The sequence below is a fragment of the Solanum lycopersicum genome, chromosome 1, assembly GCF_036512215.1.
Source record: "Solanum lycopersicum chromosome 1, SLM_r2.1".
In the NCBI taxonomy this organism is placed as follows: domain Eukaryota; kingdom Viridiplantae; phylum Streptophyta; class Magnoliopsida; order Solanales; family Solanaceae; genus Solanum; species Solanum lycopersicum.
The window spans coordinates 28,744,621-28,770,538 of record NC_090800.1 but is presented as its reverse complement, the minus strand read 5'-3'; the positions used below and the strand labels follow the sequence as shown (position 1 = coordinate 28,770,538).

The following is a 25,918-nucleotide window of genomic DNA, read 5'->3' as shown; positions in this document are numbered from 1 at the left end:
TTTCGGTGAATTGATCTGTGGGAGGACATTCTTTTACTTTTCATTTTTTTAGAGTTAACATACGGGGAACAAAAACAAGATTGTTTTGTTTGTTTTTCGTATCTTGAACTTTGTTTTGATGAAACTAGGGTTATGACTTTTTATAAGTGTTCTTGTGGAGAAATGCATGCTTTTACTAATATATTTTATGTATAAGGGAGTTTGGCCATGAAAATTGAGAGGATTTGAAAAAAGTACTTTTTAACTCCAAATCACTCGCAAAAACTCAAAAACAATTATAGTCACAACCTTTGAAATGAAGTTATGCAATAAATCAGATATAAAGTTTCTTTTCTTTTTAAAAATATGATTTTAAATAAAGGTATGAAATTTTTGGAGGATCATATAAGTAGTGGAATGAGTAGTACATATCATCTTTTCTTTTGGAAGTTATTTCTTCCCTTTCATTTTTCTTTTGGGTGCTTTTCTTGAGTAGATAAGCATTAGAGCGCCAAAATTTGATACATATGATATGTTTCCGGTGACTTGTTGTTAGAATGGATAAGAGTGATTTAAAGATGCTTAATGCGGAAAGGAATGCCTGTACTAGTGATGTCCTTGTATCCAATGAGTCAGCGGTCAAGTACGAAAGTAGAGTTAAGACTGACAAAATCAATGTTGAGGAAAAGACACATGATCAGAGTTATTCGAAGGGAAAGGACTTGAAGAATACTAGAAGAGTGATAGAGGACCAACTCAACGTTAAGAGTTAGCCACAGGCATACAACAATGTGGTGTTCGAGAACAAAAAACTTACTATTGATGCTGGAACGGATGAGATGGTAAGTGTTTATGTGACGTTGACTAATGATGAAGTAAAAAATATTGATGAAGTAGAAGTGAATGAAGTTGATCAGAGTGACAACATGATCTATGAGGTCAATAAAAATGGGAATAATATGATGGTTGATAGATCAGAGGACAAGTTTCCAAAAGTCACAACCGAAGTTACAGGTTCTTCTGCATTTATAGGTGAGGATGATGAAGGGTCCCATGAGGTTCAAGCTGCTTTTACAGGAAAACTAAGCACATTTTATCGGGAGAAGGGCATGGAATTTAAACCACCTATGTCTTATGGTTAACAACATAATTTCCTAAAGCAAGTGTATAAATATTTTATCATTGAGCCTTTTTATTTTCATCTTGTTCCTGGAACGAATTATATCTTGTCATATTCTCTTGCTAGGTTATGGAGATCTGTGATAGATTAGGTTGCTATGACCGGGTATTTTATGTTGTCATTATTGTGAAAGTCTTTTCATTGGTTATTCATACAGCCGTGTGAAAAGCATCCTTGAGGGCTATGTTTCTCTTTCCAAATATCACACTGTGAACCTCAAGCTTGAGAGAGGGTATTATAAATTTATTTTTAAGAAATAAGCAATGTAGCTCCATAGTTTATAGTATAATTAAAAAAGAATCACGTGGTGGTTGTGTATTTTATTTGTTTCTAGATAAATTAATGATGCAACATGTTATGAGTTTGTGAGATGAATTTTATGTTATTCCCATCTACCTTTGATGGTGTATACATTACCTTGTCTTTTTAGGTAACTGAATTAAGGTTGTTGCGGAAAGTGGGAGACTCCTTTAATCCCCCCCCCCCCCCCGCCCCAATCGAGCATTTAGTTGGGGCTAGTTATTTATGTTTTTGGGCAACTGGGTAAGAACAATTGTCCTTTATTTATCAAACATCAACTTCCCCAATATATATGTGTCAATGTTTTACTGATGATGTGCCAAGATTTTGAAGTTTATTTCTGTTTCTTGGATGTGAAATGTTACCATATATTTTCTGTACATGTAAGAGTAATAAGCTGCTTGGTTGCTAAAACAGCATACAAGAAGGTGGTAGAACAATTGTTCATGAACTATATACAACCTTAATAACTACTCACGTTGTTTCAAGTGTTTATTTGGTTTGAAATTGACATAGACTTTAAGAAAGTAAATAATTTTTTGAATCTTGAAGCCTTGGTTCAAAATAGCACTTGGAATAGTTATTTTACTTAAATTATAACAATTTTTTCAATATACAGAATTATATGAATTAGTGACAAACTCCATGAAATCAAAATTAATGATTCATATAAATCACTTAGTAGGAAATGTCATGAAGAAATCCAACGAGTAACGTAATCTTGTTATATAGAAAAGATAAACTATTGCCTTTTTTATGATGAATCTAATTCATCAACTAAAAAGGTTATCAATTAACGGTAATTTCTTGAAAGATATGACAAATGTACGAAATTCAACCCTATATCATGAGCGTTGGTTTGTCCATTTCCATATTAAGAGTTGAAGTTCTCATCCCTCTTCCAATGTGTGATTTCTTAACATTCCCCCATAGCCAGAGCTCAACGAGAGCGTGAACCATTATAAATGAGGACCCAACATCGGTGAACAACAAACTGGGATGAGTCTAACTCTAATGTCATATAAAGATATGACACCCGAGTCTACCTAAACCTCAAAAACTAACTCATGAGGGGAGGTTCATCCAAGTCCATTTAAGGACCCCAATTTCCCATTCCTCTTTTGATGTGTTTTTTTTAACAATTACAATTTAAATGATCGAAAAGAAAATGTGAGTCAATGTATGCTCAAGGTTAAAGATGTCATTAAAAAACTTTAAAAAGAAGAGTCCCTTTATTACATGATTTTAAATGGAAATTGTTATATTTAATTAATTTTAGTTGAATCCCCGCACCCGTATCGTTACAAGAATCCATATACCTGAATCTTATCATGAAGGACCCAACATCTAGATCCGCACCCGTATCGGACACCCTCTCCTAGTCTCTTATCAACTTAGGCTTTAAGTGCTAAGAAACATACACTTCATTAAATACAAACAGCAATATATCCAAGGAATGTTGCATCTTTCTTTCTATTAGGTATTTGTCAAATAAAGACGATGAGGGATATTATACATGTATGTTAGTGGTGGAAGTTGGTTCTGCAGTTAAGCACCAGGTATTTGAAGCCTAAAATATTTACAGATGCTTCTGAATAGGGAGTCTAGACTTTATCAGATACAGACGGGATGCTTCCTTATGCTAGATTTACTCAATGTGAAATGAGTGTCGATGTCTGATTTTTCCAATTAGATGAGTAAGTTACAATATAGAATGGGGCTATAATGTGCAAGATATCTTTTGATGCTCAAATAAGATAATAATATACCGGAATGATAATAAACTAAATCATAAGAATTTACTGGAATGACAATCAACTAAATATGTATGACAAGACGAATGCCATCTATCCACTTTAATACGGCTCTCTAAATGCTTTTTTGAGGCTCTGATAATCTTATTTGTGAAGGTTCTATGAGAAGTTAATAACCTGAAGTTTTCTTCCCTTGATAAGTATTAGCATATTTTTACTATTGTCCACCATGCTACTAATATTTGGTATAAGGTGAGTTTTTGAGTTCTGAATTATGTCGCCTTGTTTATGTGTAGGTGGTTTGCGATGTTATCTCTCATGTGGGTTGTGCAGAAGGAGAGGGGGAGAGTTTTTGAAGGGAAATTGATTCGTATAAGGCTTGTATATGGATTTTTCCTCAGTCATTAACAAATTATTTAACCTTATCAAAAAAGTTGTGGGTGTTTTTTGTAGTACGAGCTTAAAAACCTTTTACTAACAGGCACTCTTTTAAGGCCTATAAAGTCACTTGAATAAAGAATTTCATCACGAGGCATCAATGCTGATATGGTGATTTTGAATAGAACTTTTCCGAAGAAGTTTTTTGTCTCTTACTTTTTGTTTATGCACATTCTATTGTATCATGATTTCTCTGTATGTTAGTAACTTCTCCAATATGAAAGGCATATGACAAAAAACGGAGACTTCAACTTCCTATTGCTCCTCCTCCTAGTTCTTTGGGTGACAATGAGGTAACACTATGTGTACATTTTTGTTATGTTAAGTGCCTTCACATCTACAATATGTTGTACTCCTTTTAATTGATATATGGAGAAGCCTATTACTTTAAGTAGTTGAATCATCGACGTATTTGACTTTGATCAAGTTATCAAAGTTGATCACAGAGATCCTTCTTTAGTTGACTTCGACGGAAATCAGTATGGACTTACTTTGGGATAAGGGCCACTAGGAAAACAATTACGTCATGAAGTTTGTTATTACATCATGTAATTGTCGAATTAACTTATGTAGCCTTGAAATAAAGGTATATATACACAAAAATTAAGTATTTTAAGAATTTTTTCATGGAAGTGGTTACAAAATTTCTGCATCAGGTAGGGCAGTAAGATATTCAGCTGCTCGTTGTAGGGTAGACTAGCAGGAGCAACACCTTCTTGGTTATGGTGAGGTTATAAAGGTCTGCTGCTGAATCCTTGTAGAAGTTTTTGGGTATTGATATATCAATTAGATCTTGTCTGTTTCCATTTACAAGTAATTTTGGTGTTTTTCATCTTGTATGGGACAGGAGTGCCCACAATACGTCAAAGCGTGCGAAGAGCCTAAAAACTAGTGGCAAGATTGTTCGTCAATTCTTTGCCAACTTGACTTTTTCATGTATATCTATAAAGAGTTGTTTTCTCCTCACCATTTCTCAATATGAAGTTAGATGGTACTCTCCAAAACTTTGGCCTTTAGTAGCTATTAGTTAATATTGTAACTATCAGGATCATCATCGGAGATCTTTAGTTTTTTCTATAACTTATACTCTATTAAAGGGAATAGTGACTGCAACAGAACTTTTTGTTGTATTCTTGTTCTCTTAAGCACCACTAACTAAATGGAAATCCACAACTTTATTTACTGGCCCAAAGTGGCCAGCCCACCAAAAACAAAAATTATAGAACTTGAAAGGGCGAGTCTACTAGGAAAGCTCCAAACAACCCTCTTTTTCTGCAAATTTGGGAATTCTCCATCAAATTCATCTGAGGCTAGACCGAAAAAATGGTAAGATTTATTCCCTCTAAACCTTGTTTTCTCTTCTTATCTCCTTCCTCTAACAGTCCGTCTTCCTTGTAGTGCAAAGGTTCGTGCGATTGTGTCCATGAGCTCAACCAATCAAGAATTTTTTTCCGTAACGTCTTGCTGCGGTACCTTCCTTTGTAATTTCTAAACCGACCTCTTCTCATGTCTTTTTATACTAATAAAAATTGTATCTCTATACTGCATTGTAAAGCTCTGCCACTAGATCTATAAAGTTCTATAATATTTGTTGATGAAATTGTAAATTGAGATCAACTTCATTGAAAATCAACACTTGTGACACATTTGAGTTTCTTGGATTGTACTATTCTCGATGTTTGGTATGTTTCTAAAAATTCTTGTAGTTCTCATGTGATTAATGTCACTTTATTTTCTTTTCCCCCATCCCGTTCTTGATCTATTTTCTTTTTCTGATTCTTAACATAGCAAATTGTTTCTTTTCTTGGTTTACGATTTTCCTACCCTGTCTTGGTAATTTTATAAAAGAATTATAAACAATTCTACAGCAAAATTAGCTAATAATCAACAAAAGTATTACCTTCTCTGTGCAAATGTTGAATTGAAACTTGACAATCTTGAGAAAATCCCCTTATGTCATCAATTATCACCACTAAATTCCAAGGCACTTTCCACACCCTTGTGAGAAATTTGATTAGCACTTGTGAGTTTGTTTCTAGACACGCTTGTCTAATTCCTTTTGTAACACAATGTGCCAAAGCCTCTCTAATTAATATTGCTTCTGCTGCTAGGTTAGTCCCCTCTTGTATCTCTTCCCGTTGTGCATAGATTAGATCGCCAATAAAGTTTCTAATGATAAAGCAATAAGTAATTCTTCCTGGAATACCTCTAGATGCACCATTAGTACTGCATTTAAGAATTCCTTCTAGTGGTTTCAAAGATACTGGTATAGAAAATATAGTTTTGTCTTATACTTCTCCAAATCTAAAACCATTTAGGCCAGCATGCTGGTAAATCTTGTAGCTTAGGGTATACACATCTCCCAGAGTCCACAAATTAGAATTGATCATGTAAACAAAATTGTTGTAGGATGATGGCTCCCATGTTTTAGACTATTTCTCCTCTTCCATAGGTTCCATATCATGAAAGTTGGTACAACTATAATATGTGGTTTTAGAATTGGGCAACAATCACTTGCCCACCATTTAATCACCACTTGTAATAACTTCAACCCTTCAATGTGAATACCTACAACATTACCAGACATTCTCCCCAACTTTGCAGATGTATTAGAGATTAGAAAAAGGTGAGACATCGTCTCAAATTTAGGATGTGCCCAACAAAAGTATCTTAATGCAATTAATGCCCATGCTTTGCACCAGTTCTCAACAGGAACCCCGAACTTCCACATTCTCCATAAGAAAAAAGATTGTTTAAATGACAGCTTTTTAATACACATATTTTTGAAAATATCTTCCTCTTGATCTTTGTGCCTGATGTAGTTCCATGCAATCCATACAGAGAAATTACCACTAGCCTCAAGCATCGAAAATGACTTATCTAGCCTTGTTTTCTTTGGTGCTGGAATTGCCACTAGCCTCAAGCATCCAAAATGGCTTATCTAGTTCAATTTCATCCTCTCTTGCCTCTAGAAAAATGTGATATAATGTGATAGAGCATGGAACGATATCCAAGCTAAAACCGTGCTTGTTTCTGCCTCTGGATTAAACCATGGTTCACACATGAGGTGTCTCATTTGATAAAAACCTTCCTTTGCTCGAATAAAATATGGACGTTTGCATTACTTGGACATAATCTTCAAAAGTTGTGAGCGGAATAAAAATGTACCTATCCCGTAAAAACCAATCTTGCACTCTGCCTTTGGATTTCCTCCATTTTAGGCCATCCATAAGATAATTTGCCGATGATAGCAAACTGTAAGTCCTCTTGTATAATCATAGTATTCACTTCTTTTTCCTCCCATAAAATTGTTGGTTCGCAATGTATGTTGTGTTTTTAATAGGTATAGGCTTGACTATATGAGAACTTCATAATTAAGCGACTTCAAATAAGTTGCTTTCAATGGAATTAGTAGGATTTCACCACCAGGGAGTGGTAGCCAACCACTGTTAGCAGTGTCCATAGCTCCAGGCGGTGTAGCTAGGCAAGCTAGGGTTTTGTTAGTGAAAAATAGGGATCCTAATCTTCTATAAATCCATTACGTGTGTTCTCGTGTACATATGCCAAAAAGAATCTCGAACTATTAAAAATCAAACAAAAGTATCGTTTAAGTCGTACTTTATCTTGATCCTTTCTTGTAATGTATTTATCTCTAAAGTCAATCTATGTTATTATGATCAAATCAAGAATTTTTTATTAAAAACACTAGTGGTACCTCTAGTATTCTACACTCCATCATTTGAAATTGCAGTTGTTTGTTTTATTCTAATAAGTTCTTTCGTCGCTTGCCGGATTTGTCTTTGAATGGCATTCAATTTCAAATCATCATTGCGTACAATGGAAGGCTATATTAATTAGTTGGGATTAATTTTAACTCATGTTAGTATGTTTACTTTAGGTCTAATGCTCTCTAGTAGTTTGTTAGTCTTGTTAAACTTACATGTTAGTAGAAAATGTAGAGATGTTTCAGTGCTATAGAAACTAAAAGCGTTATAATATTGGATTCTGGACATTGCAAAGGGATGGGGTAAACCTCACTCTAGTGTAATAGACAACAAAGCTCTCATAAGATGTAAACCGCACTAGAAATCCTTATGACAAGCTCGATCAAGAAAGTATGCAGAGAGTTACAAACCTGAGACCCCCATTTGGGAGTTCCCCTGCTCAACGAACTTGGTCACCCTTGTGGGTGTTCTAGATAAATTATTGTGTAGGCTATCCACTTTTGTATACAATGCCACTAATAGTTTGTTTTATTGGAGCAAGCGGTTTATCTATTCTTTTGGGTTGCATGCTACAGGCAATGAAAATTAACATCCTTAAAATGCAATCCGCTAATCATTAGGATTAGGAACTGTCGGGCTGAGGACATCGCTCACATGCATTCTCTAACTTTTTATCCCTGTAGGATTATTACTCTTCTCAAGACCAACTTCATAGTGAATAGGATTACTACAAGATAGAAACTAGAAAAGTCTTACTATTGTTTTAAGTTGGAATAGATATCTTGTACAACGACAGTTTTTACTACCCAAAATAAAAAGAGTACGAGGAACTACAATAGTATTTCTATACCTCTCTCTATTTATGGTTCTTCCGTTTCTGATATAAAGACAAATTGCTTTCCATCTTCCAGGTTAGATGTCCAAGTTGTTGATGTTGGACCCCCCGCTGATTGGGTGAAAATCAATGTTCGTGCAACAGTAAGTTCCTCTCAGAAGTAAATGAATTAAGAACCTCTAGATTATGCATTTCCATTTGTGTCATGTGATTTGTAATGATTTTATTTAAACAGAATGATTCCTTTGAGGTCTATGCACTGGTGCCTGGGCTTTTACGAGATGAGGTATAATACAAATTATGCTACTTGTCTCCATTGAAGTGCTTTCAATTTGTTGTCTTGTGTGCACTCTCATGACTTGTTAATGTGTTTGTATTATTGCTTGGAATGATATAGTTTCTGATTTTTGCAATTGGTGTTTGGGTTAATGTTAAGTTATCAGTTTTAGCTTCATCTCATTAAAAGGAAAAACAACCTACTAATAGATGGTGTTGATATTTTATTTTTTATAAGTTCATTATGCAACCTTTATAAAAAGATATGCATCTCCATAAAATCTTGTGTATATATTTTATTCTTTATATTTGCACTATAGTAACTTCTAATGGAGACTTAAATAATCTGCTAGCTTTTACAAACTTGTTTTTTACTACTTTACTGTTTCATTTCTGTTTTACTGTAAAAAAATTTCCGCAAAGGTAATAATTTAGCATCATAAGACCACAAATGTTTAGCTGGTAATTGTTTCAACTAATGTTGCCTTTTGTTTCCATCATGTGCATTCAATTTGTTTTCTTCTTTTTATACCATCTCAAATCTCTAATGCCCATATATCTTTGTAAACATAGCTACGGGTTCAATCTGATCCGACTGGTTGCCTGGTCATCACCGGTCAGCAACACCAACTTGATAATCCTTGGGGTGTTACTTCCTTCAAGAAGGTACTCACATTGCTATTTATTTTACTAATTTGGACTTTGCTACAGTAATACAATCTTTGCGTTACTTGCATATTTTTGGACTAGTAATTTTCTCCGGCAAAGAGAAATAGTCATGCAGAAAACTTGATATTCCTTTAATGGATCTGGAAACTATATCATTGTTACGTTTCTATTTGTTGATCACAACACTTTAAGAAGTGAACGACAATCAAAAGGTTCTCCGTTAGTAAGTTGGGTGACATAATTTTTCTTTCAGGTGGTCACCTTACCTGCTAGAATTGATCAACTTCGGACCAACGCTGTTCTCACCTTTCATGGGTGTCTTCATGTTCATGTGCCCTTTGCGCAGCAAAATCTCTGAGTTAACGTGTCCTGAATATTGGTAGTTTCCCAACATTGTGAATGCTTGGCCATAGTTGTTTAGTTCTTGTTGATTGTATTGTGGGTCAAATTCTTTGAATGGACAAAACAGGAAAGGAGGTATTTCGGCTAAAGCCGCCCCAGTAGAATATTAAATTACTTTTCCAAGACCGATGGATATATAATGAACATAGATTGGAGTAGCATGTTGTTTTTATACTGAAACCTACCTCTCATTTTAGCATTTGACAATTATATTATAATCTCTAAACACATACTTTCTTGAAGTACACTTTCAGAAACACTATTTGAGTTTGCACACTAACCAAAATATGTAAGCTTTTGAAAGTTTACCTAATCAGGCTCAAGATGTTTATCAAAATATCAGTAACACCATCTTCATTGTTGGGGACTCGTATAGCATCGCTAAGTATCTAGCATGGAGTTTTTCTCCTTATACGCTCCTTGCATGTGGTTTGATTTTGCGATTTGTCAGGGGGTCTCAACTCCCATCAGGTCTCCCCATCCTCCCTCCAAATCATTTTTATTTCTAAATTAAGCCTAGCCGAATGTTTCTTCTAAGCATTAGGAAGATGATAATGGAGAATATTTGCTTGAGAATGGAGAAAAAATGTAGAGTTTTGCAGAATGAAAATTGCTTATTTGGTAGCAGGAAAAGAAGAAATTTATGGAATAGTGTTACTTTTTGGAGTTGTCTGGAGAAAAATTGGGTTCTATCAATGGGGAATATAATTTTTAAAATGAAGAGGTAAGAAAGAGAAACTAGTTTGAAGAAAGTCCTGCTAGGATCATTACCCAAGAATAGGAGTACACCATTCGAATTTAGTCAGATCTCAAATTGGGGGCACTGGGTAGGAAACCAAAAAAAGGAAGAAAAAAATTAGCAAGGACAGGAATGCACTTTGTAGGTTAGCCTATACAACTCTATCTAAATGTGGGGTGTTTCGTGTACTGAGTTGTTTGTTTGCGTAAACGTGAAACTGAAGAACAAGGAAGAACAACAATATTTAACGTGGTTCGGATAAAAATGATCCAACGTCCATCAAAGAACAACTTCTCCAATATTTATTTCACTCTATAAAGAATACAAGTGAAATACTACAACAGAGAGAACACAAATATCTACAAGGCAAGTGAGAGGATGATATGAAAATGAATTAAGAACTACCTATTTATAGGAATAAATTCATCATATTGATGTCATCCATGACATCACTATGTGTTAAAAATGTCCAGGTTAAGAATATGAAACCATTTTATGGTTTACCTAAAAATCACCTACCAAGATACCAGCTTTATTTTTTACTAATTATTTTCATATCAAATATTCATGTTAATTTATCTTCCATTTAGTTTGAGTCCACAAGAACCAAACCAACTCTTTCAATCTCCACCTTGGTTTGTGTTCCAAGCATGCAAATAAACAACTTCAGCCAAAACTTCTAAGCTTACTGGACAATCCCGTTATAACAATCAAGAAGAATCAAAGCTTTGATGAACATACCAGCTTCACCTAGAAGTTGCTCTCTTAGAGTTGCATTAATTGATGCATACTCCCGCCAAGTCCTTGAAGTGTGCAAACTTGGCAAGTGGGACTATTTTGGTCAACATGTCTGTAGAGTTATCGTCTGTGATAACCTTCCCAACCTTGATATCTCCCTCTTCTACGACATCATGAGTAAAATCAAATCTCTCATCATTGTGTTTGGTGTGATCATGAAATCTTTGATTTTTAATCGAATGAATAGCACTTTGAATATCACATCTTAAAATTTATTCCAGCTGAACCGAACTCAATTCTGCCACTAAATCTTTCAACCAGATAGCTTTTTTCACTACCTCCATTGCTTCAATATATTTTTCCTCTGTTGTAGACAAAGCAACAATCGACTGTAAAGTCTATTTCCAACTAACGACACTACCAACAAGAGTAAAGATTTGTCCAGTTGTGGACCTTCTTCGATCAAGATCCCCTGCATAGTCAGAATCTACATAATCGAGAATTGAAATGCCTTAACTTTCTCAGAAGGTTAGGCCAACATCAGGAGCTCATTTGAGATATCTCAATATCTACTTGACAACTTTCCTGTGCCTTTTTCCTGGATTTTCCATGTATCTGCATACCACACTTACAGATTGAGCAATATCTAGACGTGCACACACTATTACATACATTATTCTACCAACTTTGCTCTCATAAGGAGCCTTTGACATACGCTCCACCTCATCCATAGACTAAGGCATTTGTAACTCTGAATGCTTGAAATGACAAGCTAACGGTGTACTTACAGGCTTCTTCATATGCATATTGAATCTTTCAAGAATTTTTTTGATGTACCTCTTCAAAGAAAGATGTAGAACACCATTTTCTCTTGAAATCTCAATTCCAAGGATTTTCTTTGCAACTGCCAATTCCTTCATGTCAAATTCCTTGCTGAATAGTTTCTTCAAAATATTTATCTATGTGATGTTGTTAGCAGCAATAAGCATATCATCAACATACAATAATATATAAATCATAGAGTTACCAAACATCTTCTTGTGATACACACAACTATCAAATGCACTCTTTAAAAATCCATGTTTACTCATGAATGCATCAAACCTCTTGTACCATTGTCTAGGGGATTTTTTCAAACCATAAAAAGACTATTTCAGTTGGCATATCCGGTCTTCTTTTCCTTCAGCTAAGAAACCTTCATGCTAATCCATGTAGATTGTCTCTTCTAGATCACCATGTAAGAATGTAGTTTTGACATCAAGCTTTTGAAGCTCTAAATCAAATTGTGCAACCAATGCTAGTAGCACGTGAATTGAGCTATGTTTCACGACTGGAGAGAAGATCTCATTGTAGTCAATTCCCTCCTTCTGGATGAAACCCTTTGCAACCAATCTCGCCTTGAACCTAGTATCTTCCACTTCTGGAATACCTTCTTTGTTTCTGTAGACCCATTTGCATCCAGCTATCCTTATCCCCTTTGGCCAATTAACAAAGACCTATGTCTCATTTTTGTGAATCGACTCAGACTCAATCTCTTCCATCATGGCTACCTGTCGTTGTGCATCATCTTTGCAAGAAGTTGCTTCAATATATGAAGAGGACTCAAGATCCAAAATCTCTTCACCTGCAGCTATGAATGCATGTGCAATCAGATTTTCTTACTCAATAAGATGTTCCGATTTCCGTATCTGCCTTTTGTCCCTTCTCTTAGAAATTGTGTATTGTTCATTGGCAGCAAGTTCATTAAGATCTGCATCTTTTGACTCATCAATTTGAGTCTATTGATGTTATTCCTTGGTAACCTCCACTGGTAGCTCCACCTGCTCGTTGTTCTCGTCTCTTGATAACTCCACATAAACTTTATGAGGATCAAGTATGTAGGATTAATCAAAGGTAACATCTCTACTAACTACAAATTTTTGTAAAGACAAACACCAACTTTTTTGCCATTTTACTCCATCTACATATCCTACGAATATGGCTTATTTAGCCCTTCGTTCAAGCTTTCCTTCATTAACATGATAATAAGCTGGACCCCCAAATATTTATAGGTATGAATAGTTAGAGGGTTCACCTAACCAAACCTCATTCGGAGTCTTAAAGTCAATCACTGATGTTGAAGACCGATTGACAAATGAGAAGTAGTATGAACTGCTTCAGTCCAAAATACTTTGGACATATTGGCTTGTAAGAGTATACAACGAGCCTTCTCAAGAAGAGTTTTGGTGATTCTCTCGGCAACTGCATTCTGCTGTGGTGTGTGCCTGACCGTATTATGCCTTGCAATCCCATGAACCTTACAAAAATCATTGAACTCTTCACTGCAAAACTCCAAGCCATTTTTTGTGCAAAGATACTTGATTTTCCTCTCTTTTGATTTTCAACCAAAATCTGCTACTCATTAAATGCTTCAAAAGAATCACCTTTTGTCTTTAGGAAATGAACCCAAACCTTTCGTGAAAAAAATATCAATGAATGTGAGAAGATACCTTTTTCCTCCCTTCGATGGATGCTTCGAGGGACCCCATAAATTTGAATGGATGTAGTCTAGCATCCCTCACGTCTAGTGTTGCCAGTGCTGAAGCTGACCTTTTTCTGCTTCCCTAAGACGCAGTGCTCACAAAATTCAAGTGTGCTGATCTTTTCATCATTCAAAAGGTTGCGGTTGCTCATCATCTCCTATCCTTGCACTCTCATATGGCCTAGTCTCACGTGCCATATTTTTGCCTTGTCATTATTAGATAACTGCAATGTAGATGTATTTACAGAGCCAATAATGGTACTTCCCGCAAGTGTATAAAGGTCATCCTCCAGCTTGGCCTTCAACATGACTAAATACCCTTTAGTCACTTTCATAATTCCTCCTTCACTCATGTACTTATAGCCTTGTTTATCCAAAGTAACAAGGGAGATCAAATTCTTCTTTAGATCAGGAATATGACGGACTTTTGTAATAGTCCTCACGATCCCATCATGGCATCGAACACGAACTGAACCAATGCCGACTATTTTATAAATTGCAATATTGCCAATTAGTACGATTCTTACACTTTATTCATAGATACTGAACCAATCTGTTTGAAATGTCATATGCAGAGTACAACCAGAGTCTAAGACCCATTTGTTGTCATAGACTTCACTATTGCATGATGTTGTTAGTACATAATCATTATTCTTATCATGTACTTGCTGAACAATGGATACACTCACCTTTTCTTTGGACTTCAAAATAGAGCAATCTCGTTCAATGTGCCTCTTCTAGTGACAGCCCCAAGACTGCGCATTCATTTTTTTCCACACGAGACTTTGATCTGTACTTTCATTTTCTCCTTTCCTGTTGTCTAGTACGACCTATTACAAAGAGTACACTAGCTTCGTACTTTTGTCTCCTTCAAAATGCATTTTCGAACATCACAAGAGTTAAGTGTTTGCCGCACTTGCTCAATTTTGATAGGTTGTTTGTTATACATCATTGAATTCTCAATATCACGATATTTTGAAGCCAACGAAAATATTAAAGAACATATAAGTGTCTCCTCATCCTTTTTAATTCCAGTAGTTTGTAAGTCCATCACTAATTTATTGAGCGCATCAATATGGTCTTGCAATAAAGTACCTGAATCCATCTTAAATGTATGAAGATACCAATGTAATAACATTCTTGTTGTTAGTGACTGGTCCTGGTAAAGCCGTTCCAACTTTTCCCTTAAGTCCTTGGTCATCTCTTCAGTATTTACACACTTCACAAAAACGTTAGGTGCAAGGTACTATTGGATTACACTCAATGCATCTCCTTCAATCTTCTCCTTGTCGGAATCCGATTTCTTATCAGGTTATATTTCGTCAATAGCATGGATTGAACCTTTCCTCCACAGTAACGCCATCATCTAGATCTTCCATATATTGAAGTTGTTCCTCCCACTAAATCTATCAATATCGAAATTCATGGAACTCATCTTTACTTGTCCTTCTTTTTCTACTACAATGTATCTGGAACTACAAAAACCAAAGTAATTCTTTTTTGATGTGGAAGTTTAGACTGTACTACAACCACAGAGCATACTTAGATAGAACCTTGTCTCTGATACCAATTGTTAACAGAAATGTGAAATTAAAGAACAAGGAAGAACAACAATATTTAACGTGATTCGGATCAAAATGATCCTACGTTCACTAAAGAACAACTGCTCCAATATTTTTTCACTCTATAAAAAATACAAGTGAAATACTACAAGAGAGAGAACAAAAATACCTTAGAAGGTGAGAAGGCAAGTTAGAGTATGATAGAAAAATTAATTAAGACCTACCTATTTATAGAATTAAATTCATCCTATTGATGTCATCCATGACATCACTGTGTCAAAAATGTCAAGGTTAAGAATATGAAACCATTTTATGGTTTACCTAAATTTCACCTACCAAGATACTATTTTTGAATTTTATTTTGTACTAATTATATTCCTACCAAATATTCATGTGGACTTATCTTCCATTTAGTTTGATTCCACAAGAACCAAACAAGCTCTTTCACTGTACTTTTTGCAATAATGCATTTATTGCTTTCTACAGTGGAGGTCACTGCACTGAGGTGTGATCACTTAACTTGGTGATCTAACTCAATCCGAGATACTAAACAGGTTTAGAAAGGAGATTGACGTGTATGTATAGATAAACTGTGAAAATATATCTGTCAAGCTACAGATCATTTTGTAAAAATTGACAACTTCTTGTTGTACATATATAGAGTTAGAAATGAGACACAACTTGCTTCAACATATCACAAAAACCTCTTTTGTATTTCTCTATCTCTCCCTGTAGTAAAAACAGTAAAATACTTCTTTTGATCATGAAAATTTTACTTTTTTTTAGAGTTGAACTTTAAGAAAATGAGATTTAGTCATAAAACATCAAAATTCAATTCAACTTGACTAGAATTATTAAGAAGAAGATGATGATGATAAAGTTACTACTGCTGAAGGGTTTTATGTTTTTTCTTTTGCTCAATCTTTTTCAATGGGTGATGGTAAAGCTTTTAGCACTGGTTCTATTGTATGGTTAACTTCAATTTCATACCTGTATAAGAGCTAAAGAAGCTCATATTCATGGAATTCAAAGTATTGTCTTGTCATGGATGAACTTGCGTGAATAAAATCTTATCGTAAAATAATAAAATAGTTCCCGAAAGGTTCAAAAAGATATTTGACGTACAAGCACTCACGAATGCAATGATTCTGAGATGGTGTGCGCAAACTTAATTGCAGATTATATATCTTTAGTTTCATTTGATATTAATTTCTCTTAGTTGAAACTAAATCAGTGACATATGTTGTATTGGTGTCATTAAGGTAGATGATTTCACTTTAATTGATTCTCTCTCTCTCTCTCTATATATATATATATATGTATATATATATATATATATATATATATATATATATATATATATATATATACATACATACATACATACATATACTACCTAAAAGCATGAACTCCCAAACATGAATGTCAAATGACTATAATACCCCCAATCAAAAATACTCAATTTATTTAATTATGTGATATTAAAAGTTAATAACTTTTCACATTAATGGATTGTGACTTTTATAATGAGTTGTCACTTTTCCAACGGGTTGTAACTTTTTTGATGGGTTCTAACATTTACAATGAGTTGCGACTTTTTCAAAGGTTCGTTATTTTTTTAAAGGGTTGGGACTTGACCAAAGGGTTGTACCTTATTCGAAGAGTTGTGATATTTTCAAAGGGTTATGTGTTTTCCGATAAGCAAAGACTTTTTGAAGGGTTATAACTTTTCAAATACGACACAATCAGAACAGATTTATACTATTATTTGTTACCTATATATAGAGGAGCTCCTGCACTTTTAAACTACAATTTATTTAGGTTATATACACTTTTTCTCAAGAAATCTCAACTGTTATTTGCTATCGATGATTACATTTGAAACCCAACTAAATTCCATGTACCACATAAGAAAGAGTTGATGAAATAATTATAGCAAATCATTCATCAATTCACACTCATATTTTCTCCTGGTAATTTTTATCACATACATACATCAATATTATTTATATTATTTTAGAATATTAATACTCTTTAATTAGCCTACATGTTTTATTCATTAAAAAGGACTGATTTCCTACGAATAGTCGGAACAATTCTACCTTGATATTTTTTCAGTCATAAATTACAACCATTCACTCCTTATAAATTCTTGGGGATTTTTTTTTGTGAAAATTTGAGATCATTTAAAATTTTCAGAAATGATTCATCTCCTATCCAATTATATGTTTCACCGAAGTTCTTAGCAATAGAATTTAGGTATAGACTTACTATTAAAGATGAAAAGATGAGAACAAAGAAATATACAATTATCTATAAACTTTGCTTCAAACCTAAATCTTCTATAGATAGTTCGCGAGTTTTCTTTTTTTTCTTTTTTTTTCTTGAATAATTTCTTTTGTGTTTTCGTTCGAGGGAGAATTTATATACATATTGTTGATTATTCTTTCGAATAAAATAAATAGATAAAGATGTGGGAGAGACAAATACAGAAATGTTACATCATTGGGGTAAGATATTTCTTCTTTGTATTTCCATTTCTTATGTTTTTAACATCTATTTGAAGGAGTTGTTTTCCTAATTTTGCTAAAATATCGGGCATCAACGTTGTCCATTGAATTAGTAGTTTGATGTTTAATCTATTGTTTCAAAATAGATTTTCACTTTTACTTTTAATATGATAATATAACCATGAAAATATTTATTTTAATAGATATATGAGTAAAAATGAACGGAGAAGTGAAGTGTTGGTTGTAGAGATTTCAATCAAATGAAACAATGGGGTGAATATACAATGAGCATATACTTTCTCCTTCCTTCTTCATTAGTTATGAATTGATCCACTAATTTTTATTTTTTTATATTTATATTGAGTATAAATTTTCTGTTATTTTGTATTAATTTTGATTTAAGAAAATGTTATGTCACAAGCTACACTCTTTGCTAGCTATACAAATGATAAGAAAATAGTGATTGATCATAAAATGATCTTAAACAGATTAATGATTTTATAAATAATACTTTAATTTTTTTTCATCTTTTAATTTTTTAATTCAAAAAGAATGATGTTTTATATCATGATAGAATATCTATAAAATACTAGATAAACATATAAGACAACATCTACATGATATGTATGTTCTCATTAAAACTAATTATTGACGTAATATATTTTTCTCTATAACATTCTACTTATAAAAGTATTAGCATTCACTATACAACTACATTTTTTGTTTTTGTAAAATTACATATATATCATAGCCTTTTTTCAAATATTAATTGAATAATAATATTTTGTAAAAGATACATCATTTTTAAAGATAAAATATTTATGACAATCATTCTTAGTGTCATGCACATATTAAATTTCAATTATTAATATTTACGAGAATAATTGTACTTATATAGTGTCCATGATTTACAGTAATAACCTCAACAGGAAAAGTTATTGTTGACCATTTTTTTATTTGGACAATGTTTTTCTGTTTTGTTGGATAAGTTTGTTTACCAAATTTAGTAAATTAAAGAACAATACTATTTAACAATTACCACTTTCTTCCAATATTTAAATTTTTGAAATGTTCCAATGATATCTGGCAATTTTTGTCTAAAGATAATTAATTCTATGAAAATCATTATTAATCATTTAAAAGATCTTGTCCAATTCTTTCAGTTATAATTATTTATTCAATAACTTTAATTTAATATTAATTCTATTTTACAACTTCGTATATAATATGATATGAAACACACCGTGAAACTAGTATGTATGTATATACATGCATACATACTTACATACATACATACATACATACGTATATGCATGCATGCCTACATACATACAGACATACATACATATATATATATGTACATACAGACATATATATATATATATATATATATATATATATATATATATGTATGTATATATATATATATGTATGCTTAGAGGTAATTCGGAGTTGATCAAGATTGAATAGGAAATGTATATATACTTCATACATAATTAAGCGATATTTAGTTTATTTGAGTATATCGTCATTTATAGGTACGCTTTGTCAAATAGTCATTACTCATTATATACTTTATATGACTTTTAACAAACTATAATATACATATCACTACATCAATAATCATTAGCGGCAAATATGTATTTTTAGTGGTAATTAGAACTTTTTTAATGGAATTCAACTAATGTCGATAAAGAATTTAACACATTTTATTAATGTCAGTATTTATAATTGCTAAAAGTTGTTTTTGTTGTAGTTTATAGTCAATGTATATTTCCAACAATTTTTAATTATATGACTACATTTATCGTAAACTAATCACTAATATTATCTTATCATATATTATTATAAAGCGGAAAGGTCTTAACTTCAATGTTGGATTACAATTTTACCATTTACTAAATTTAAATATTATTTAAAATAATAATTAATAAAATATTAAAAATAATTAATATATGGTATTAATTAATTATATTTCTATTTAGAATCAATTCACAGAATTCTAAAATAGAGTTTTGTAGATGAAGTGTTATTATTAAAAAAAAGTAAAATATTAAATAATAATTATATGATATTAATCCATTAAACTAAAATATCCCTCCACATTTAACAACAAAATGTCCTTTGAATTACTACACATCTTAATTTATGTCACATATATTTAGATTATAGTCAAAAACATTAGATATTCCAACTTTAACCAATCTGATTCTCATAACTAAATGTTATGTATATCATCAATTTTTAAATGACTTTGCAATTCCTGACTTATAATTATCTATATCAAAAAGTTGTTTTCATTATCACTTTATTAATGAGCACACTTTGTTATTCCAATGTATAATTGTTGATGGATGATTATTGGTGGGTGTTTGCTCATAAAAGTCACTTTATGTTAATGTATACACTTAGTTATTCTAATGTATAATTGTTGATGATGGGTGTTATTGTTTATAACATATGCAACAAGAAAGATATTGAGATTTTAATCTTGAGGAATTTCCTCCATTCTTTTTATCTAGAACTCTTCTCTCTTGAATTTTTTATTAATAAGAAGTTTTAGAATTCATTAGCCATTTTATTGTTATTAATCTTGTTTTTGAATTTTTTTGGGATGAACATAATGTACATCTGTAGTTGTATAATTTATTGAGATGCTATAATAATGTAATAGATATTGTAAAAAATGTAAAAGATATTGATGAATTCTTATATACTCTCTCTTCAAACATTATATGACATTTTTGTAATAATAACTCATGTGAAATCTACGTATCAAAATGATACAATTTCATAAAACTATTTTATATTTTATATGATTGTCAATTTTTTAAATTTTATTTTGGTGTTATACTCCTTCTCTTTTTATTACTTAATTTTATGAACAATTACTTATACATATTGTAATTGTATTAAAATAATTTACAAATATTTATACCAAGTAGAGTGAACACACACATATTTTCAATTATGAAATTCATATTTTTAATAATATAGAAATCTTGTAGTTATTAAAAGGGGAAAACGTGCAACACACGTTCTCGAAAACTAGTATATGTATAAAAGAGAACTCTAGGCCCGTCTACGTAGCACAACCACAAACCATGATTCCCGTTTAATTTATTTATTTCCAAAACTAGCCTTCCCTTTTAATGAAAAGATTTGAATTTTACTAAAAGTAGTGACTTTTATGAAGATTTGCAGCTTTTATTAATAGTTTTGACTTTTATGAAGAGTTCGACTTTTATGAAAAGTTGTGAGTTTCAAGAGAAGTTGCGACTTTTATGAAAGATAGTGACTTTCCGTAGGGTTGTAATTTTTTTAAAGATTTGTGAACTTTTCGATAAGGCACTATAACCATTTCTTTCACTCTACCCTTTGTTGTCTATAAATTAATGGATTTCCTCTCATTTTCAAAAAAATGAAAATTCTGAACTTCTCCTTCTTCTTCTTCTACACTAAGACATAGATAACTACACACTAAAATTAATTGTTCATATTCAATATGTAGTATGGATAGATTCTCAAGCTTATTGCAAGTTGTAAATACTTTTCTTGAAGTAAAAGGTGGTTTTCTTGACACTGCGATCGGAATAAATGTATAGTTTCAAATTGAAATCGATCACTCTAGTATGTTGATTTTTTCCTTTCAAGCATATAACTAATAAGTTCAAGTGTTTTCCAATATGATATATTTTCATTTAATTTTCCATTAAATAATTATTTATGATATTAAATGGGGAACTTTTAAATGATATATGTAAAGCAAAAGATAGGGCTGAACTTTGTACATATTAGAATTAGAAATTTGTTCACTTTTTTCAGCCCTTTAAAATTTATTTATCCCTTCACCAAGAATTATTTATTTGTTACAAAATTTAATACCCCGGGTTGATGTTCATTTGATTCCCCAAGAATATGAAAGAGTACCACTTCCTGGATTCAAAAGGATATATTATAATTTCAAGTTGAAGATGATTGCTTGAAGGATAAATGATAAGATGATATAATTATCATTCTCCTTTACATTATTATCGTTCGTCACTACGTAATTTTGTATGTAAAACAATATAATGTTTAAATTTAATAACTAATAGGTTCAATATTATCTTATAATTCTACAATATTGAATTCCCGCACGAGGCGCAGGTAAATTTACTAGTGTATTATATGTAATTGAAGTTAATCCAAAAATATATTAACAAGACCAAAAGAAAACATTACTAGTAAATTAAGTACCATTTAGTCATTTTCTCAAATACTCTCACAAAAGACAAAAGAATTAACTCATATCCTACTCACACTCTTCAGTTACTTAGTGCCAAATATATTTGAAGAAGCAAAAACTGCTATTGGAGGGTTAAGCTCAGGATCATTTCCTTCTTTCTTAAGCTACTTTGCTTTATCAACCTCCGACCTTGATTGCAGATTTCTATGTGTTGCAAAATTTAATGGATTGCGGTAAGATTTTTTACCCTCCGACATTACTTTTTTATCTTTTGAACATTGCCATGTTTTTGAAAAAATAAAAGAAAAAACTAAACACACTTGAGATGTGGATGAAGTTTTATTATTTTTTCCTGATGAATTGATCGGCGGGAGGACATTTGTTTTTAGTTTTTATTTTGTTTAGAGTTAATATACAGGGATGAAAAACATGATCTTTTCTCTCTTTGTCTTTGTATCATGATCTCTGTTTTGATGAAACTAGGGTTATTGCTTTTTTAGGTGTGTTTGTGTGGAATAATGCATGCTCTTGCTAATAGATTTTATGTGTAAGGGAGTTTGGCCATGAAAATTTATAAAATTTGAAAAAAGTACTTTTTCACTTCAAATCACTCGCAAACACTCAAAAACAATTATGTTCACAACCTTTGAAATGAAGTTATAGAATGAATTAGATATAAAGTGTCTCTCTTGTTAAAATTGAATTTGAAATAGAGGAATAAAATTTGATGAGGATCATATAACTAGTGGAATGAGTAATGCATATCAATTTATTTTTTGGAAGTTATTTCTTCCCTTTCCTTTTTGATCTTTTGGGTAATTTTTCTTGAGGAGATGAGTATTAGAATGCTAAAATTTAATACATATGATATGTTGCCTGTGACTAAATGTTAGAATGGATAAGGGTGAAGTAGATATTCTCAATGTGGAAAAGAATGTCCCTGCTACTGATGTCCTCTTGTCGAATGAGTTACCCGTCAAGTACTAAAATGATGTTAAGACTAGCAAAAGCAATGTTGAGGATAAGACACATGATCAGAGTGATTCAAAGGGAGAGGACATAATGAATTCTAGAAGCGAGACAACTCAACTTTAAGAATCAGCTACATGCACACAACAATGTAGTGGTAGAGAACAAAACACCTACTATTGATGCTGAAACAGATGATATGGTAAGTTGTTTTGTGATGTTGAATGATGATGAAGTGCAGAATATTGATGAAGGAGAAGGGAAGGAAGATGATTAGAGTGAGAAAATTGTCTACTAGGCCAATCAGAAGGGAATAATATGTTAGTTGACCCTCCGATGAAGATAAATGCTACAACGTTTACCAATGATGGTTATGTTAGGTTGAACGAGTTTCTGAAAGTGACAATCAAAGTTACGTATTCTTCGACATTTGTAGGTGAGGATGATGAAGGCTACCCTGAGGATCAAGATGCATTTATAGGAAAATTAGGCACCTTTTACCGGGAGAAGGCAATGGAATATAAACCACCTAGGTTTAACGGTCATCAACTTAATTGCCTAAAGTAAGTGTATCACGATTTTATCATTTAGCCTTTTTATTTTCATTTTTTCCTGGTACAAATTATATCTTGTCATATTCTTCGTGCTAGGTTGTGGAGATCTGTGATCATATTAGGTGGCTATTATCGGGTAAGCCTTTTATTCTGCACTTGTATTTTACTTTTTTTAAATTGAATCAAGAACTGTGGAGGATATTAGTCACTTCCCCAAAATGTCCTCAGCTAATTATATATTATCATAAGTTGGAAGCTCTATAGTGAAAAATTGAATTACTATTTTGCCCTTTTACTAAATTAAAATTTAATTTTTTGTTTAACTAAATATAAATATTTTAATTACACAATGATATGTATGTATCATATCCTTCTATTTAATTTTCTTAAGTATTTAAAATTATGGAGAAAGTTTTAGTTTATCCAATCAATGACTTTCAATAAGTAAAACAAAGGATGAGATTTTCTAAAGTCTTTTTATTACTCCTATCTATTCATGCATCACTTAATTACTGAAGTTGAAAGGTTTTTTCAGTTTTAAATTTTGAAGACACTAATTAACTTACATTAATTACAATGAATATGGTAAATGAAAAGATGACTTTTTTGAACTCCATATGTTACTTCAGCCATTCTAATTAACTTGAATTATTTTTATCTTCCACATATTATTAAAATGTATAGATATTTAAGACATGGAGAAAGAAAATAACAACACAAATCAAGAGCAATCAAAAGTACAAGAATTCATATTTCAACCGTTTTTTTGAAATTTCTTTTGGTCTTTTCTATTGCATGAATCTATATGATGGCACAATATGATTCTAATACATTTGGAAGTGCTATTTTGACATTTAGATGAACGTATTATTAAAACAGTGAGTCACATTTTAGCTAATAATTTTTCCTTGTTGCTTTCCGTTTTAGTTTTGTTAATTATATTATTCTTTCTTCTATATTAAATGATTTTTTGTTACCTTTAAATAATATATTGATCTATTAATAGAAAAAAAAGTAAGGTGGACTACAATTTTCATATATGTTGTTCATAATATTTTTTATATTTCTTTGATTTCCTATCATGGTATAAAAAAATTTCATTGTGTATGTTCTTTTTGGCTATATATGATAAAATCCTAATGCATAAATTTTCTTTCTGATATGGTTTCTTCTATTCAATCTTTTGGTGTTATATTACGCTGTGTGATAATATCTCATAGTATAAAATTTAAACAACATAGTATAAAATTTGATTATTATTTTATCCTGTGTTAAATCAAAATATTCTAAAATATTTATATATAAATAATAATCATTCTATATGCCACACTAAATATTAAAAAAATTTGTTAAAGTCAAAAAATTAAAAGACAATATTCATAAATAAATATTAGGCATTTCTACCCTTTTAACGGCTAAAATAGTTCAATTTTTTCGAATATTTTTCTTTATACTAAAACATAAATTATTTTATTATGAGACCATTGAGTTCAATCAATATATAAAATCCATAATCAATGCTCACTAATATTTGCAATGTTTCATAGATAATACTTTTGACAAATTACTTGATGCAACTTTAATTCCTACTAATATTTTGAATAATAGTTGCAGTTATAGTATTTTTTCTTTTCATTGTGATAAGGAATAATATATATCTTTATAACTTACACCATCTAATTATCCTCTTTTTATTTCATATACATCTTTATTTGTTTTCTCTCCATTAAACTTCTTTAATTTGATTTTTCATAAATTTCTGATTCTTTTAATTGTATTTTTATTTAGGCTAAAGGTAATCTTTTGTGACTATATATAATCTAAATTGTCTAATTACTATCAAAAGTTCTAAATTTACGATTTGTTGATAAATTTTATACATTAAAATAAGATTTCTCGTTTGATGTTATTGTGATTAAACTTCTTTAATTTGATTTTCCATAAATTTATGATTGTTTTAATTGTATTTTTATTTAGGCTAAAGTTAATCTTTTGTGACTGCAAATTGGCTAATTAGGGATAAGGCCCAAGTACCCCCTCAACCTATGGCCGAAATTCCAGAGACACACTTATACTATTCTAAGGTTCTATTATCCCCCTGAACTTATTTTATAAGTAATTTTCTACGCTTTTTTAGCCTACATGGCACTAGTTTGAAAAAAAAGTCAACCATTACATTATTTATCATAGTCAACCGTTAACATTATTTTAAGACCTTTTCGAACTAAATCATTGTTTTAAGAAGTCCAAAAAAAAATTTAATACATTATCCAATTAAATGTGAAATTTTAAGATATTAAAGAAAATGGAAGATAAAAAGATGTGTATCTATTTTTAAAACCCTCTTAATTAGTTTCTTAAAAATCTTGTCTTTTCATTTGCCTATATTGAATAAAGATGATTTTTTAAAATTTATAAATACAAATATTAAATAATATGAAACAAGCCTAGGATGAAAGGTTAGTTAGACAATTGCTAATCGCAAAATCCATACTTTTATTTGATCTGTTCGTATTATTTTAATTTTAGATTTCATGAT

At 31.6% G+C, this 25,918-nt stretch overlaps 2 protein-coding genes across 2 annotated transcripts; one reads left to right on the top strand and one right to left on the bottom strand.

Annotated features, from left to right (window-relative positions):
* Positions 1–818: 818 nt before the first annotated feature.
* On the top strand, positions 819–9,514 carry LOC109119557 (AT-rich interactive domain-containing protein 6-like). The gene is made up of 7 exons (XM_019212191.1): positions 819–1,116; positions 1,226–1,238; positions 1,317–1,391; positions 8,288–8,354; positions 8,447–8,497; positions 9,061–9,153; positions 9,410–9,514. Exons 1-7 carry the CDS (start codon positions 819–821, stop codon positions 9,512–9,514), a joined length of 702 nt encoding a protein of 233 aa, XP_019067736.1.
* A 2,723-nt stretch (positions 9,515–12,237) lies between these two features.
* LOC138341800 (uncharacterized) lies at positions 12,238–14,757 on the bottom strand. The gene is made up of 6 exons (XM_069293637.1): positions 14,652–14,757; positions 13,748–14,040; positions 13,525–13,638; positions 13,160–13,331; positions 12,586–12,659; positions 12,238–12,531 (listed from the first exon to the last, which is right to left on the bottom strand). The coding sequence occupies exons 1-6, from the start codon at positions 14,755–14,757 to the stop codon at positions 12,238–12,240; spliced, it is 1,053 nt and encodes a 350-aa protein (XP_069149738.1).
* Between the last annotated feature and the right edge of the window lie 11,161 nt (positions 14,758–25,918).

Bases quoted from the DNA above. Each gene is read 5' to 3' on its own strand.
- LOC109119557 (XM_019212191.1), top strand. From the start codon at position 819: ATGGTAAGTGTTTATGTGACGTTGACTAATGATGAAGTAAAAAATATT. The intron at 8,355-8,446 runs GTAAGTTCCTCT...TTATTTAAACAG, and splicing joins AAATCAATGTTCGTGCAACA to AATGATTCCTTTGAGGTCTA. The intron at 9,154-9,409 runs GTACTCACATTG...TTTTTCTTTCAG, and splicing joins GTGTTACTTCCTTCAAGAAG to GTGGTCACCTTACCTGCTAG.
- LOC138341800 (XM_069293637.1), bottom strand. From the start codon at position 14,757: ATGACCAAGGACTTAAGGGAAAAGTTGGAACGGCTTTACCAGGACCAG. The intron at 14,041-14,651 runs GTACTTTATTGC...TTTATAAAATAG, and splicing joins TACATTTAAGATGGATTCAG to TCGGCATTGGTTCAGTTCGT. The intron at 12,532-12,585 runs GTAGCCATGATG...AATGAGACATAG, and splicing joins AAGATGATGCACAACGACAG to GTCTTTGTTAATTGGCCAAA.